The 17,846-nt window shown below is 40.3% G+C and overlaps 1 protein-coding gene across 2 annotated transcripts in view; it reads right to left on the reverse strand.

Annotated features, from left to right (window-relative positions):
- The window catches only part of LOC149795663 (WD repeat-containing protein 11-like), a 208,123-nt gene extending 190,608 nt beyond the window's left edge, over window positions 1–17,515 (reverse strand). For both annotated transcript variants that reach the window (XM_089964120.1, XM_089964121.1), the window contains exons 1-3: window positions 17,326–17,515; window positions 16,030–16,099; window positions 15,306–15,347 (exon numbers count right to left, since the gene is read on the reverse strand). In XM_089964120.1, the coding sequence (XP_089820246.1) occupies window positions 15,306–15,347; window positions 16,030–16,099; window positions 17,326–17,408 (195 nt within the window). In that variant the 5' untranslated portion in view covers window positions 17,409–17,515. The remainder of the gene's footprint in view (window positions 1–15,305; window positions 15,348–16,029; window positions 16,100–17,325) is intronic.
- Between the last annotated feature and the right edge of the window lie 331 nt (window positions 17,516–17,846).

Below are 17,846 nucleotides of genomic sequence, written 5' to 3' on the forward strand. Positions count from 1 at the left end.
AACAAATAAATACAAGCTTGATATCAGGAAGCGGATTTCGTTTTAGATGACGATAAATTATATAAAATGTTCAAACGTGTATCTGATCCCGCGTTCGACATGGACGCACCAATTCTTAAAGACGAATCCGTGCGCGATTATCAGTATTATTCTTACGAAGCACGAGCACCTGATCAACGGGGTCGAATTGAATTGCAAGTCCAAGACACAAGTAGATATTTCTTGCCCGCGGAAGCATTTCTTGAAGTCGAAGGTATTATTTTGAAAAATGATGATACCAACTACGACATTGATACCCGAGTTGGTTTTGTTAATAATGGCATCATGGCGCTATTTAAAAATGCTTCATATAGCATTGATGGGAGGGAGATTGAAACAATTCAGGATAATGTTGACGCTGCTACAACTATTCTTGGATTGGCACGATACAGCGATGATTACACTAGATCAGCTGGCCCAACAATGATGTTCGCTAAGGATAATAGTCAATTTCCCGATCAAAGAAACGTTATTATAGGTCCTGTAAGAGCAGGAGGAGGAGCAGCAGATACAACCGCAGTAATATCAACAAATTCTAATTATAATCTTGGGTTTTCTACGCGTAAATTAATGCTAACAGGAGCTCGCAGAGATTTTTCATGCGCAATTCCGCTGTCTCACATTTTTGGGTTCTGCAGAAATGTCCGAAAGGTTATTTTTGGAGCCAAGCATTCAGTTGTACTTACCCGAAAAGGTGACGACAACGACGCTCTCTGGCATCAAGTAGCTGATACAGTTGCTAACACGGAAGCACTTCACGGTAAGGTAATATTATCAAAACTTGCATTGTGGATGCCAACAATGACACCATCGCTCGCTGAGGAACAACGACTTCTCTCTTTTATGGACCAAGGCGGCAAATCATTAATATCCTGGTTAACAACAACAACAGATTCTATTCAAGGTTCTGGCGTTGGACAATTTACTTGGCATATATCATCACAACAGGGTGTATCAGCACCGCGTCACATTTTTATCGCACTTCAAAATAGTAGCAGAACGGGTTCGCAAGTAAGAAGTCACATGATATTTGACAATCTTGGAGTCACTAATGTTTCGCTGCGGATAAACGGTCATCAAGAACCATCCGAAGATATAACAATAAGTTTTGGGAATAATCAAGTTGCACGCGCGTATCATCGTTTGATGACATTTATGGGGCGCGATCAGAATGTCGACACTGGTCTGCAAATATCACAGTTGGATTTTACAACGCTGTACCCGATTTATTACTTTTCGTTGGAACATCTTGATCTAGCCAAACAAACTGTCGTTGATATTTACTTTCGAGCTAACGTCGGTGTGTTTCCCCCGGCAATCGTTAATGCAGATCAAGTCGTAGGTCCCCCTCTAGTTCCAACTACAATTGCAGGCCCTGCTGGGTTTAGAGCTGTCGCGGTTGTACTTTCCGACAAAGCAATGCTACTTGAAGGTGTTGGTGGTCGAATGAGAATTATTGATGCACCAATCGAAAATCTATGAGATTTGTAACACAATTAAATCAATTCCGTTTTAAATAAATGTCGTACAATCACGTTAATGTTACGCTAACTCCCGGTCAAGTAAAGAAATTACAGTCGAAAAAAGCAATCTCAGGTACATCAATAACGCTTAAAAAAGGTCAACTCGGAGGCGGTCCAAACAAAATATCGGTAACTACCACTCAACTAAATCGCATCAACAAAGCCATCGCGGCATCAAAAGGAGCACGAATAGATTTCTCTGCTGGTGCAATCAAAGATATGACCAAAACCGGTGGAATATTTCCTCTTCTCGCAGCAATACCGGCGTTGATTGCCGCGGCAGCACCAGCCGTAGCAAAAGCCGCAGCACTCGGTGCAGTTGGAACAGCGGCCGGAATGGCACTTAAAAAGGCAACCGGAAATGGATACAAAAAAAAGGGACGCGGTCTAAGACTACCAGGAACTCCGGCATCATGGTACCCAAAACGGGTTTAAAAACGCTTCGTGAGACGCAGTCTCCAATGAGCAATTTTGATTTACTCGATGCTGTTAAAAAATTGCGCATAAAACATTTCAGAGGAGTATTTATGCGAGATCAATTACCGCAACAACCGAATAATCCAGAAACTGGCATTGTCAATCTCGACAACAAAGACGGTCCGGGAACTCACTGGGTTGCTTACGCGATCGATCCACGTGGAATTATCTATTTCGATTCGTACGGTTTAGCACCGCCAACTGAGTTTCTCAGGTATGTCCACGGAGTGCCTCGCACTCTCAACAGCAGATTTTCTAATGTTCCAGTGTGGCAGTCGACGTTACCAACACAAACATTAATTGATCCGCCCATTTGTTGGAACGAGGTTTTAAATGTTCTTGATGCAATCTCAAGAAATCCAGCAACTCCTCCTCATAAGGTAATGTATGAATATACCGCATCGAGAAATGCTTAGCATTTTCATGCTCGCATTTGAAAAACAGCAATAAGAATAATGGTGGATATTTACGGAAGACCTTTCACACGAAGAGGTAAACCAAGCACAGATGCTGATCTCTCAAAATATGTGACCCGAGATGAAGTCGATAATCTTTTGAATCTAGCCGGAGTTGACCCAGATGAAGTTGCTATTTTCCAAGACAGGCAAGGAAAACTAAGAACGAGCAACATTAAGTGGAATGATATAATTCGCAGAGTTCTTGGAGCTACCAAGGATAACTTCGTTGCATTTAGTGATGGCGGCCGGATCAAGGACTCGAACATATCAATCGCAAGCATCAAAGACAGTATTGATAAAGGTGTTGATAAATGTGTGAAAAAAACCGGCGACGTAATGACCGGCGAACTCAGCATGAGCGGCAACAAAATAACCGTTCTAAAAAATCCGGAAGGTCTCGAAGATGCCGCAAATAAACAATACGTCGACACGCAGTACCAACTCGTTGCTGGCCTAATCATCGACAGAGTAATAAAATCCGGCGACGTAATGACCGGCGAACTCAGCATGAGCGGCAACAAAATAACCGCGTTAGCGAATCCCGAATCCGACCAGGATGCGTCAAACAAACAATACGTGGACATCATCAACGGTAAACTAAATACGCTGCGGTCAGAGTATGATGTTCACGTAAACGGGTTTAAAAGACTCCAAAGAAACTTCGCAAAAACTGATGAGACCGTGGATAAGTTCTTTGGAACTCCCCCAGACGTCGATGTGAAACTCGCTGATGTAAAGACCGACATTAACACGATCAAACAAACACAGCAGGATATCGTATCGGGTATTCCTGAGATCGTTAACAAAACCAGTTTGATTAAAGTTCCCACTGGAGTTACTCCGGGGCATATCACCAACATCGTATTCACGGTATCATCGGGATTCGCAACATGGTCACGACAAAATAGCACTATCAAATATACAGCAACAGCCACCGGTGTTTACAGGTTGTCTGTGTTTTCAGCCGCTAAATTTGAAATCTTCACAACATATCCTTGGAGACATTCCACCGATAAGTATTCCGGGGTTGTAACTATAATACTAAACAGCGGAACCGAAGAAATATTTATACTTGAAGCCGCAGACAAGAAATTAACCGCGACATCTTACTGGTGGTGTTTGGAATTCGTCGCTGCAACGCCTCAATTGGTTACCGCGTAATTGAAAATCGGCAGCGATTTTTAAATAAATGTCAACGTTGAAATCCGAAGGATTTCCAGATGCTCAACAATATCGATATAATCAAGTCCGTGAGTGGCAATCTGAGTTAAAAACTGTCATCGAAGTAACCAGTCGAAAAGTAAAAAAATACCGCAGACGCATAACAGTGTTAGACATTATGGTTTATTCAGTATCTGCCGTTGTTGCATCCGCGGGAGTAATACTATCAGCGGTCACTCCGGTAATTGCAGTCGCGGCCACAATCTCTGTTTGTACGGCCACTACCGCGGCAGGAGTTTTCGGCATCATAGCAAAAAAAATATCCTCGTGTGCTAACACAAAATTACACGATTACACGACAAAATTAAATACAGCCACGACCGCATATCAGAAATTATCATCACTGATATCATCATCGTTAGACGCGCAATCCAGCGACGCTGCGTTGATATCAGATTCTGAATTCAAACTAATGTCAGATGCGTACAATGACTATTTGAAAACTAAACAAATAAATAATGTCAATAGAACTGCTTCAACAAATAGTCACAAACACAACACCGGTAAGGACCACAATGATCTCAGTGTCCTCGACGACACCACAATTCGGTATTAATTTTCGAACTCCAATTCCAGTGAGTGAAATCGCGTTGGCAAAGCTTAGTGTGTATCACAGCTGGCCCAATATCAGGTCGGCATCATTTGGTGGTTTGCAGCCGAATAATTCATTCGTGTTCGGGAGACCCAGCGCGGACCCGAAACAGGGTGAACTTGACTGGAATACAATTATACTTCCCACTGGGAGTTATCAGATCGAAGAAATCAATAATGAGATACAACGCCAAATAAAACGAATCACCGGCAAGGAAGCCAAAATATCTGTGACCGCGCACGAACCAACGCTGTCTGCGGTCATTGAAATCTCAACACCCGGATACGCCGTGGATATATACAATAGCTCAATCCGAACAGTATTAGGATGGCCACAAATACAACCCGGGTTTGAACAGGGTCCACCAGAACCTAAAAAATCGGATTTCGAGACCGATAAACAAGAACTACACGACATTTTCGCACGACCAAGAACCGACAGACTTGGCAGACGTCAATTTCCACCACTATATGATGAAGTTTATTTCACGGATACCTTCGAAGACGGGTTGGGGTTAAGTTTTCACAGAACCGGGTCCCCCCCCCCCCGACCGTGGTTTCCTTATTATACACGTGACCCTGGTAGAAAATATATTTGATCTGATCAAACAATATCATCAAGAAGAGCTAAGACTATTGCGGTGGTATTTTCAAGAGTATATTTCTTCCAGTGATAAAATCGCGACTCATAATAAAATTATCACTACCATAGAAAAACTAAATAAACTCGCATCCTTGATGATATTTACAAATCATATAGTAATTCAAAGATTTCTGATTGATCCTACCCCGGACAGAAGAATAAAATTTGCGACGTTGTATAAAATCTCCGTGGAAGATATTCCGTTGTTTAAACTCCCCGGATATAATGTGCCCGAGTTAAAAAATTCGGTTCAGGATCTCATTGATAAATCTTTCGAAGATATTCTTGCCGCGTACACGCGAACAAAACCACAACCTGTTATTCTCAAGCACGACAACAGTACAGCATCCGATGGCAGACACATCTCACCCGGGATCGTAAATATCACAGATGTTATTGCGGTCAATCTTGTATGTGACGTCATCGACGGTAGCTACAGCGCATCAGATAATACTACGGCCCAACAGGGGTTTATCATATATACGTTCACACCAAAAGACCCCCCTGGTTTTCTGATTGTGCAAGAACCAATCAATCCGGTCTATCTACGGTGTCATAACCCGTGGTTGTCAACGATAAATTTCAAACTTGCCGACCAACGGGGGAATTTGTTGGACCTGCGTGGCGAGACCGTCAGTATAAACTTACTGGTGAAGTCCTGAAACTCGAAGAGTTTCCACGCATAGCGTTTCACAATTAAAAAAAAAACAGTTGTGTATAATGTATGAATACATTCACGCACGAGTTCATATTCATGATAAGCAAATTCTTCACGAGGCAATAAAAACCGCATTTGGAAACGCTAGCGTTTCTGGAAACTCAAAGATTCAGTCCCCGGAACAGTATTTCCCCGTTAAAATAATCGTTGACGTGTACGGCGACGAAGACTTCTTGTTGACGCGGTCACAATTGACGCAGTTACAGCAAAATCATATGATCACAGCTTGGTGTCAACGAGAACAGATCATGAACTATTCTCATTGTTGTATTGATGCGCCCGCGCTCAAGCAAATCCTGAAAATGTAAAACATTTCGAAAACTCTTTGAGTGGAAAACGCTATGCGTTTCACACACTCTGAAATTGGAAATACAAAAAAAAATAATACACTTTTTTTTTACCGTGAGAAGTCTCTTTGACTCGTGCATTTATACTTGGGGGTCACAAATACTAGTACATGTAGGCATTTCCGCGTCCTTTATATAACCTCGCAACAGTCTCACCCTGGTGTTAATTAATTTTCGAGTCTCATACTCGGATGACAATCCAAGCCTGATCTTCTCAACTGCGTGGCACAGTGGAATAAATTCAGATACCTGATTGGACGTTACCGTGGCAAGTGATTTGTAAACGTGATTCTGTATATTTTTAATGAACCTATAACACGCAGGGAGATTGTTCTTCTTCGTTGATAGCTCATTCAGGGATTCAAAATCTGACATAATTGTTTCAGTGTCTAGTAAAATATTAAAACCCCGCTGTTGTAATTCTTTAATTTCAACAAGTATGGTATTTATGTTTTCGTGATTCATATTATTATATATTTTCATATTTTTAAATTGGGAAACGCTAGCGTTTCTGAGAAGTCCCTTGGACTTCCACAGAAATACTTTACTGAGCGATGCTAGCATGAGAAGTCCCTTGGACTTCCGGAGAAACTCTTTGAGTTTTCAACGATAACAAAAACACACACATAGATACGCGGTTATCACTGGAAACACTTTGTGTTTCTACCCGGTACTCTTCCGGTTACTGTTCTTGTTAGGATTTTTTTTTGTGATTGCATTTACAGGTATTATACTGAGTTATCGTTGTTTGTGTCAACGTCAGCAACGCTAGCGTTGCCAATAACAGAATGAAATCTTCTGTTTGAGCTTCTTGGAAAATGCTGTTTTGTAGATCCCGGTTGCGACACGCTGTACAACAGGTGAACAAATACCGAAATACCTACTGGCGGCGTTTATTGACTGGAATACAATTTCTTCACCTGCGTTTATAGATTTAATAGCTCTTCTTGCAACTGTTTTACAACACCCTGTGTTACCCAGTAGGCAGTTCTTGCTCTGAGTGACCGCGCGAAGATTGTTTATAGAGTTATCAAGTATGTTACCGTTAATGTGATCAATGACAAAACCCTTAGGGATCACTCCAAAGAAACATTCATAGACGAAACGATGACATAAATACCTCCCTTTGGTAACAGTAAATCTTAAATAACCAGCATTATCAACTGTACCAACTGGTCGTCTTCGCGTGCAGTGTCGTACTATGCCATCTCGGTTTGCCTCATAATTTGGAATAGTTGGATGTGGAACAAATTCTTGTTCGGGGACGAATTCTTGATTCATTATACTATAAGCAAATCATTTGTCTAATTCATAATTTGCCTGAAAACTTATTTATGTAATCACGCTCCGAGAGAGTGTTCGAGGCTGGATTTTTTTTATCATAATACCGTTTTAGTTCTCGATAGCGTTTTCCACCACACGCTGAACATAATTGAGTTTTTCCTCGTACTCCAATGCCGCATCTGATACACGGTATCGGTCCTAGACTCCCACCGCGGACCTGTTGAGCATGTTGTCCACAGTATTCGCCTCTGCAACGTCTGTTACACGGCGCTGATGAATTTAGTTTAATCCACTTGCATTGGTGCATATAATATATTTGTCTATTTAAATACTTGTCTTAATTATAATAATGAGTTTTGAAAGACTATCCAGAATAAAACCCGCAGGTTCTCGATTCGATCTTGACCGGTTAACCACTGATCGTCGACGAAGAGAGTTAGCAACGGTAATTGGTGTTATCAAGGATGCCAAAGAAGAGTTTCGTCGTGATGGCGCCGCACACACGTGGTCTTCGTATAAAATTATCCCGGAAATGCAAAGCATTTCTCCTCGAAGAGTTTCCCGTGAAAACTCCTTGAGTTTCATCATTGATGGTACCATCAACGATACAATCGCGCGTAATATAATTGAGTATCTCGACACGAGAAGATATTTCGTGCAGATAAAATTTATTGTTGGAGTCGACGACGAGGGAACCCGAAAGTGGATTATCAGAGACAAACTAGACCCTGTTCTTGATCCGCGCGGAAAAACCATTTTGTTGAGCAAAGACTCAAACCCGGGAGTACTTGTTGGGATTGATAAACCGTATTATGCCAGAGCGTATCCTGTGACCGCGGTCGTTTATGGAATTTATCCGATAAAGAAACCAAGTGTCGATAAACTCGCCCCGATGAGGGTGTCGCCGTTGACAGAGTCAAGGATGAATTGTGTAGCTGAGCGAGTAATGGAACATTTTAAAAATGCACCACGTGGAAATGGTCTAACCGAGATCAGAAAAAATAAAATAACAGAATGGGCTAAACGAGTAGCGGATACAGGAGCGTCAATAAATGATGTTGCCGCGTTGGAACGCTCGCTGAAATTTCCTATAACGGTTTCATCGTTAACCGGTACGGTATTGTACGAGTCGAAATATAATCGCAATGGAGCTTCAATAAATATTATCGATCATAACAGTCACGCTTGGACTGACCAGGTTAGAATATTTCCGCGAGACCGTGTTGTGAAGTATTACTCGGGAAATATGTTTGATTGTATTCATCGGATAAGTAAAACCGATCCAGTGTCGGTGTGGTTATTCTCGAGCGAAGATGGAGAATATAATCAGTTTGTGAGACCCGACGGGGAAATATACAGAACGGCGGCGTTACAGCACGAAATGAAAAAACTCGCAGAAAAATATCATGCGACGGACACTGATACGTTACTGCGACACTGTTTTACTGTCCCGGGTGTTGCCGCGCATGTAGCCCGGGAACGAAATTCATGGAGACCAACTCCGAAAAGTTTCCTTGGGGATATCCAACAGAGCTGTGTCGAATACGGACACGGCGGTTTGTGGAATACTCGGTATGATTACCGCGATATGATATCCGTGGACATGACGGCGTGTTATCCAGGAAGTTTCCTTGGGCGTGGAGAATGCAGCGAATATTTTAAACGGTTTGGCCACGTTACAAACTCGATGACAAGAGTTGCTGTAAACGGACCATTGCCTGATTTTGACTTGACCGGATTTGCTTGTGTGTCGTCGTTTAAATTCGCTAAGGATTTACATCCTGTGTGTTATGTTTGGTTTGGCAGACATTTCGTTGAACAGCGATGGGCACCGATAGTGTTATTGCGATACATGCTTGACAGTCGAATACTGTTGTCGCTGACGGTCAGCGAAGCGATTATATGTTATTGTCGTCAAACCGACGTTTGGTTGCCAACTCCGGTTACGTCACAAGAAGTCATCGAAGATTGGTCACGAGAATATCCAGAAGCTTCTATCGACGATATTATCAAAAATGATGCAAGCACAGCAAAAGATCTAGGACGAAGAATAATAGGGAAATTCACTCAAGGTGGAGCGTATGATCATAAACAACATCACAGTCGATTAATCATGGACAAGGCTGAATTGGATCTTGTTGTCGCTGATGCAGCCACGAACAACATGTTCTGTAACCGCGAAGATGTGTTTCTGTCAAACGGGGAAAAGCTAGGGACTGTTTTTAGTTATATCGACGGAGAATCATCTCAGTACACACATTTGAGATCTTCGATGCTAGCTTATGTATCCATAAATTTGTTGTCGATGATTAATAGATTCCCCGTTGACGCAGTAAGAGTTGCAACGGATTCATTTTATATTGATAAAAAACACTTAGCGGTGTTGAATAATGTTATATCGGATGATCCATCGTGGGGCTCGTGGAGAATAAAGAATGAAATGTTACACGGATATTGTGAATCAGCTGACGTTGAAATCGTGGATGAGTATCGCAGCGCAGAAATGTCTTCGACGTCGTTGTTGCCGCCGGTGCACGATCCTGTTACAAGACACAAAACAGTTTATCTGAACGGTCCCGGTGGTTCTGGTAAAACAACTCGAGCGATTGAATTATTTCGCGGTTCTGACTTGGTCGTGCTGACTCCCACACACAGACTTGCCAGGGAGATGAGACAACGGGATGTTAACGCGTGCACGTATCACAGTTTTTTCAAATACAGCGGCGGCACGTGGACACCTGAACGAATGGGAACGAAATATATTCCCGAGAAAATAATCTGGGATGAGATAGACACTGTGCCGTTAGATATATTAAAACAGTTTCTGGATTGGTTGCTAAAGAAAAATACCGCAGTGGTGATGTGCGGCGATCATGGTCAACCACCGCCATTTACAGGTGAATCTCCACACACGTGGCTGAAAACTTTTGTAGATTATTATGAGGAAATAACTAACGATGTTAGAGCACTCGATGAAACGCTGAAAGAGTTTAAGGCGTTGATCAGGCTACAAACCAATAAAGTCCAGTGTGAGATAATGCGTGAAATAATTCCAGAGACGGAGCTGAGCGACTTTTGGGAAACGTGGAAACCAGGTGATTTAATTGTGGCAAGTAGAAAGATAGTCAGGGACACGCTTCAGCAGCAGTTATTTCAGTTACATCAGAAGAAATTTCCCATGTTGCCAGTGCCGTTGTGTTATAGACCAGCTGATACGCGATTGCAGAATATTGATGTTGATATTCCAGGGCGCGGGACTGCGTCGGGTCCGGAGAAACAGAATTTAGTATTGAATGATATTGTCACAGTTGATGTTGATGCTGTCGAACAGGCACTGAAAATGAGCAAATCCCCGTGGACGCTAGGATACGCTATGACCATCCACAGTTCGCAGGGACTAACTATTTCAGATACAACAGTTTGGATTGTTGATGATCGCATCGAGTGGTCAAATTTAGTTTATTTAGCCGTGTCAAGAGTAAGAAGGATAGCTCAGTTACAAAGAATTGTATTAGATGATGTTATCAACGACAGCATCAACAGATCAATCGCCGATGATACAATAAGAAAGAAATTAGCCGGTTACAAACAGAGCGACAAAAAAAATGGTAACGAGTTTGATCTCGACGAAACATTTATTATACAATTACAACAACAGCAGAATAATCACTGTGCGAGTTGTAATTGTTTATTGCTGTGGCAGTATTCGAAAAACGACCCAAGACAATTTACCGTAGATAGAATAGATAGCAGTCGCGGTCATACACGTGAAAATGTGATGTTGACCTGTCTTGAGTGTAATCGACGCAGAGGTGCTGCTGCAGTTATTTAAGTGATCGAGGTGGTAATTGTGTATCCGTGGGAATCACCTGAAGTTGCTCGCGTTTAAATCCACGCTGAGGAGCAGTCGAATCTAATCTGTAGATTGCGTTTCTCCCAGTTGATCTGGTTATGCTGGATATCTTATGTGTAGTAACACTCCATGTGGGATCGGTTGCTCTTTTTTTTCCTCCTTCTAGTTCGCCTGGTTCGTATAAATACCTAACGGTGACATTACCCAGCAGTGGGAACGCTAGCGTCCCTGGCTGCGTTGAAATATGTCCACGTTCGACGCCGGGTATATATTTTTTTGTGATTGCATTTACAGGTCTCATGTTTGTTGTTCTGGTAATTTCATTATTCAGCGCGGCTATCACGTTTGGCAGTCTTGCAACCCATTCACGAGATCTCGTATCGTAAATGAATTCCCTCGCGTACTGGTATCCGAATAATCTCTCAGCGAGTGTTCTATTAAATCGCTCAACAATTGCCTGATCCCGATGAATTTCAGTATGTCCTCGTCGTATAACAACGTTATGCTGCTTTGTCAGTGATGATACCGCGCCCTGAAATTCTTTACCAGGATCAACTTGTAATAATCGTGGCCAGTTTAGAGGTCCTCGTTGATAAATTCGTTTAAACGCAGAGGCGACTTCGGACGCTGTTTTAGTCGCTAACGGTTCTGCTTCTTTGTATCTACTGGCAACATCAACTACTGTTAGCGCGTATTTGTATGTTTTTCTACGGACAGTATCATGAGGCAGGAATAGTATGTCAGCCTGATGAACTTCATTGGGCACACTAACATCAAAATGTGCAAAGTTGATTTGTCGAGGTGGTGGTAAGTAGATTTGCCATATTGCTTGTTTTGATAGCCAATTTTTGGCAACCTCGCGTGTTACTGATGCCGCGTTGGCGAGTTTATTAATTGCTGAGTTACCTCTCCAGTATCCGATTGGGGAATAATAAATCGCTTGCATTTTTATTTAATTATCCAGCGCCTAATGCTAATTTAGATTTCATCGCTGATCTTACTAACCAATTAGCGAGTGACTCCTTAAATGATTTATTTTTTATGGCGCTTAGTGCATGAATTAATTTCACATCCGCGATATGCCTGTCTTGTAGATCTTTACTTCGATAAGCAACATCATGTATGTGACACGCTGCGTCGATAGCGTTTATCGGATACTCTCCCGGTTTTGGTTTAGATTGTTCATCAAGTCTGATATCTAGTCGTGTCCCTGGACCGCAGTAATTGTATCCCGGAAGATGTTTTTCTCCGGGATATTTAGCCCAAGGGGTACCTGGAAGTCGTCCGAGGGTTGCTGCGATGTCACCTCCGCTGACTTTGTCAGGCTTTTTTTTTGAAATCTAAATTTTTTTGTGCCACATCGCGCACACTTACCAGAGAGTGCTTGTCTGTTATTTTTTGTTGTAATGGTTGTTATGTCGTTTGTAGGGGTTCGTGCCTTACACTTTACACAATATAAATCCATAATTATTATTCCTTATATACAAATGGAGATCACTGATTTTTCTGCGACGCGAAGGAAAGAACCAGTCAAGCATAATTCCGTGCTACCAAATTCTATCAGAATGATCATCATAGGACCGTCAGGATCAGGTAAAACGCAACTGCTACTGAACATGATAATGAAGTGGATGAAATGGGACAAACTATACTTGATAGCTCCGTCTGTGGATGATCAACGTTGTTATGATGTTATAAAAGATTTTAATGAGAGTGCAAAAGCGCTGAGTGAAGACGGCGAGGATGTTGTTGAATTTATAACTGATATTGAAGAAGCTCCGTCCGTGGAAGACCTTAACGGGGAAATAAATAACCTAGTAGTGTATGATGATGTGATGCTGGACAAGCAAAAAAATCCTGCAAGAATATTTTCACGAGGTCGTCATAAAAACACTGATGTGATTTATGTTACTCAGCGTTATACACAAATTCCTAAAGTAATTAGAGACAACTGTAATCTTCTTGCGGTGTTTAATGGAGTTGATGTTCACACGCTGAGAAACATTCATCAGACATGGTGTAGCGGTGATATGGACATAAATAAATTCAAAAATTTCTTTAGTCGCGCTCAAAGAACCCCGCATGGATTTGTGACAATAAATTTACACGACCCGCGGACACGATACCGTATCGGACTTGATACATTGTATGGTTAACGTGAGAAACTCGAAGAGAGCAGCCCCGGGCGGCGACAACAAGTTGGGGGGGGGGGGTCGCGTTTTTTTGTCTCGTTGCTGTTGTAGAATCCCCCCCCCCCCTTTCTGAAGGCTTATTTTAGCATTTGGAAGTCTCGTTTTGTTGTAGGATTAGCTTTTTTTTTAAGGCTTATTTTATCATTTGGTGGTCTCTAGACCTTTGTAGGATTCGCCCTCCCTGCTGCTGATGTCTATCTAGCACTGGGGCATCATGCCACAAAGATATGGCATGATGTCCCACTCAGTCACAGTATCCGAACGCCAGGCCGACTAGTCCTAACACTAACCTCTTAATGCTGAGTGCCAAGAGAGGCAGCTGCAAGTACCATTTTTATAAAAGTCTTTGGTATGACTCGTCTGGGGTTTGGAAACCACAACCTCCCGCATCCGAGGCAGACGCTCTAACCACTAGGCTATCGGAGCGGTCTGATTTGTCTGTGAATGAACTAAACAAGCTATTTCGTCCATTTGAAAGTATAGATGATAAAGTCAACGAAAAGTACATTGAGGCCAAGGGCTATCGTATATCAATCAGAGATGTACCATCTTAAACGTCTGTCAAAATACTAGATTTGAGAAATAAATGTAACTGAAGACGTTGGTAGGAAACTAAACGCCTCAGAGCCAATAAGCCAAGACGACGAAAAAATATTATTTCCGCTGGCGAAATATATTGTCAGACAACATTTGCTTTTAAATTTTCCCTGTGTAACTGTTTAAATACAATGTTTATGCTAGCGATAGAAGACACACACTGTATGATTCAGGTCATAGCTGGGGATCCCTCAGACAGCGAGATAAAAGTGACAGGGCATTTACGTATGTCCTCTTTAGCTGGTAATAAGAATGGTAATAAATATACATATATTAATGCATCTTGAATTTCGTCAGAATGAACGTTCCTAGTTCTGCAAATCCGAATGACATGTGTTGCAAAACCTGATACACACCGAAACTGCACTAGAATTTCGAGTACATTCCCAACTGAAATCACATTCTCCTTATTGCACTGAATTGACCCAATGATCCATTCCATCATAATCAGAAAGCAGAATTAAGTTGGATCAATATAAAAACCAAATCCATTCACTCCAGACCATATGGAAAACTTGTTGCAATGCGCATTCATTCATAATATGACTCTAAATTTCAATTTTAAGTGTACCAAAAGGACAATTGTTTTGAAACTACTTTTTTAAGCGCGCGACAAAACTTTAAAGGTCACTGGGCGGTGCTATGTGCGTATTAATATTGTTATTGTGTATTCACGAATCTACGGTTGTGTATTTTTATTTGAATACAGCATAAATTCAATTACTTTGTTTCTTGTAGTGTATTTTTTATATTTAGCCTTCACTAGAATAAGAAAATGAGTATATTACTGCATTTGAATGGAAAAATATGATCTCGTTTTCTCGGATGAAAACTTCACTCTCCAAGGTCGTGCAGTATTGATCCGAAAAAACTCGTTCATATTTTCCAATACAAATGTAGTAGTCTATAAGTACTACATTTTTCTAATTATCTGTTTCTTTTGCCTGTTAGTGTTGGTTTGTCTAAAGATGGCTGGATTATAAATGCTGTATGCATGAGCATATATATGCATGTATGTCCGCATTATCATTATCTCACTTTGCAAGCAATACAGCAACCATGGACGATATGTTTTTCACAGTAGGTGCAATTTATCTCAAATGGACAAGAATATCACAATCAATAATCCAACGGAATACGAGCAAGGTACAATTATATATTCATCTCTTCACACTGCAGTACACCGATATTGATATAGTTGGATAACATTACGATAAATGGAACACAAATTAATCTTAGTAATTCATTACTTATCAATGATGAACCCGTGGCACTTTTTTCTTCCTGAAAAGCTGGCTGATGTGTCTTTTTTAAAATAAAGTTGTTAGGGGTAAACGAAATACTGAAATGTCTTTAACTCACCTTTACAACATTATCCTTGTGTGAACCTAACGTCTGAATCACCTGTAGATAATAATATATTTACATATTAGCGATAACAACACCTTCATTAGTAAATGTGTAGAGAAGCATCACACTGTTATATAACAGTAATAAAGAAAATTTCAAATATGAAACATTTAACATATCTGACATAGATATTCATTACAAAGGTACAGCAGGACTGTAAGGAAATTATCACATCTAAGATACGATATAAACTCTCATGTCATAGATATTCATTACAAAGGTACAGCAGGGCTATAAGGAAATTATCACATCTAAGATACGATATAAACTCTCATGTCATAGATATTCATTACAAAGGTACAGCAGGGCTATAAGGAAATTATCACATCTAAGATACGATATAAACTCTCATGTCATAGATATTCATTACAAAGGTACAGCAGGGCTATAAGGAAATTATCACATCTAAGATACGATATAAACTCTCATGTCATAGATATTCATTACAAAGGTACAGCAGGGCTATAAGGAAATTATCACATCTAAGATACGATATAAACTCTCATGTACAGCGATCAAACTGACCCTATTGTGGCTTAAGCTGGGTACATGATCGTTAACATAAGATATAAACGCTTTATGAACAGCTGCCCGACTGACTCCTGATGTAACAGCTGAGAGAGAGAGAGAGAGAGAGAGAGAGAGAGAGAGAGAGAGAGAGAGAGAAAGAGTTAACCTCTACAGTATTGGGGTCCACAACTACGACATGCGATTTACAACCATACGCAATATAGCCGTGGTAGCTCCTGGAATAAAAGGATTGTATTTTACGAACTGAAACATCTGGACAATGTGGTGGGTTTTTTTTAGCCGTACTTTTGCCAGTTAATTCAAGCCCCGTCTGATTTTTTTTTTTGCGTGGATTCTACTAACAAATAATCAACACCGATGATGAAATGATGATATTATGTTGTACGATGTTTTTCGAGGAGGGGTCAACGGGCAACGAATTTTCGGATCCTAGATGCAGCCACTGTGGCTAGGGTAAGACATGACGAGGGAATCCGGGTGTTTCAAAATAAAATATTCTTTTGCACAAGTATGCAAAATTGATATTGTATGTATGGCTTTAATCTCTATATTTTGTTACTAAAAAAGTTGAAAATTAAGACTAATCGATTGATAAGCAGAGCGCTTGGCTGAATGGTTGATTGAATAATTAATACATTAATATATTAATTTACTAATTGAAACTCATGTAATTGTGGCAAAATAGATTGGTTGATGTTTCTCTTTGCTTTTTTTCCCCTTGAAATTATATTTCTTCAATGAAACTGCAAATATAATGATTCGAGAAAAATAAGTTTTAACATTTATGATTATAGAAACGAATAGTTTAAAAAAATATGCCATAGAATTTTAGTAAAATATCATAACCTTTTCATATTAGGGAAACTTTTTGATCATATACACATATTGCGCATTAAAGCAGTAAAACAGAAGTCTTGACAGAATAAAACTGTTTTCATGCATAGATATAAAAAATTAATTTTAAAATATCTTGGCAAATTTTTTACAACGTGATCGTCATTTCTCGTATTACAATTGTTTCAATCGTTTATTCCATATTGTTAACCTTTACTTGTTTCAAATATTCTTGATCTATTGATATGAAATCCGTGTTCTCTTCTCATATTTGTCCCTTTTTACAGTAGGTACAAAATGTATGTATGTATGTATGTATGTATGTATGCATGCATGCATGAGAATCTTCACAATATAGTGCTGAGCAAATTTAGGTATACGCATAAAAAATAACGATAAATGCAAATACATGTAAAATCCATAAAATATAAAATCAGTTTCTGTATATAAACTGCGCTCTTTTAAAAAGCCTCAGACCTTCTCAGCCGGTACAAAATGGAAATAAGTAAGTTTAGATGAATGGAGGTATTTACATATGTACGCTTATGTATGTGTCATTACGTGCCAAGTTTGTAATTATTCTAGTCATCAACAATCTCAAACTTACCAGTCACAGGCACCGTTATTGTCACTATGGAGATAACTTGGAATGATCTTTGGTTGAACGGACAGCTTTTCCGATCTTTCCATTATTATTCAATTAAGCAACATTTTATAGCAAATCTCTTTAAATTTGTATACCGACGGACACAACAAACTAATCAATGTATACGTATTGCATACACTAAGAGTTACCTGAAGAGAGAATACTCCAAGTGACAACATTATCATACATTATCATTGAGGTGAGCTTTACAAACGGTAGCACTGTTGAGAAATCTGATCGCCGTCAAATCGTTGTTCGCGAGCTGTATTCATGAGTAGATTGACTACGTGTTTTTGAAAGTGTCTGTTACGACAAAGCTGAGTCTGTTGATCAGCACGCTGTCTTTCTTAATTTCAGCGGTGTATCTCCAGTACTTTGTACTCGTGCTTACAAAGAAATCTTATTTAAAAATTTGGAAGTAGATTAAAAAATAGTTGTCACAGTCTGAGCTTTGTCCAGTTTGGAGATAAACTCATTTCTAC

This window comes from Sinohyriopsis cumingii, chromosome 7, assembly GCF_028554795.1.
Source record: "Sinohyriopsis cumingii isolate HCF-2022 chromosome 7, ASM2855479v2, whole genome shotgun sequence".
NCBI lineage: Eukaryota > Metazoa > Mollusca > Bivalvia > Unionida > Unionidae > Sinohyriopsis > Sinohyriopsis cumingii.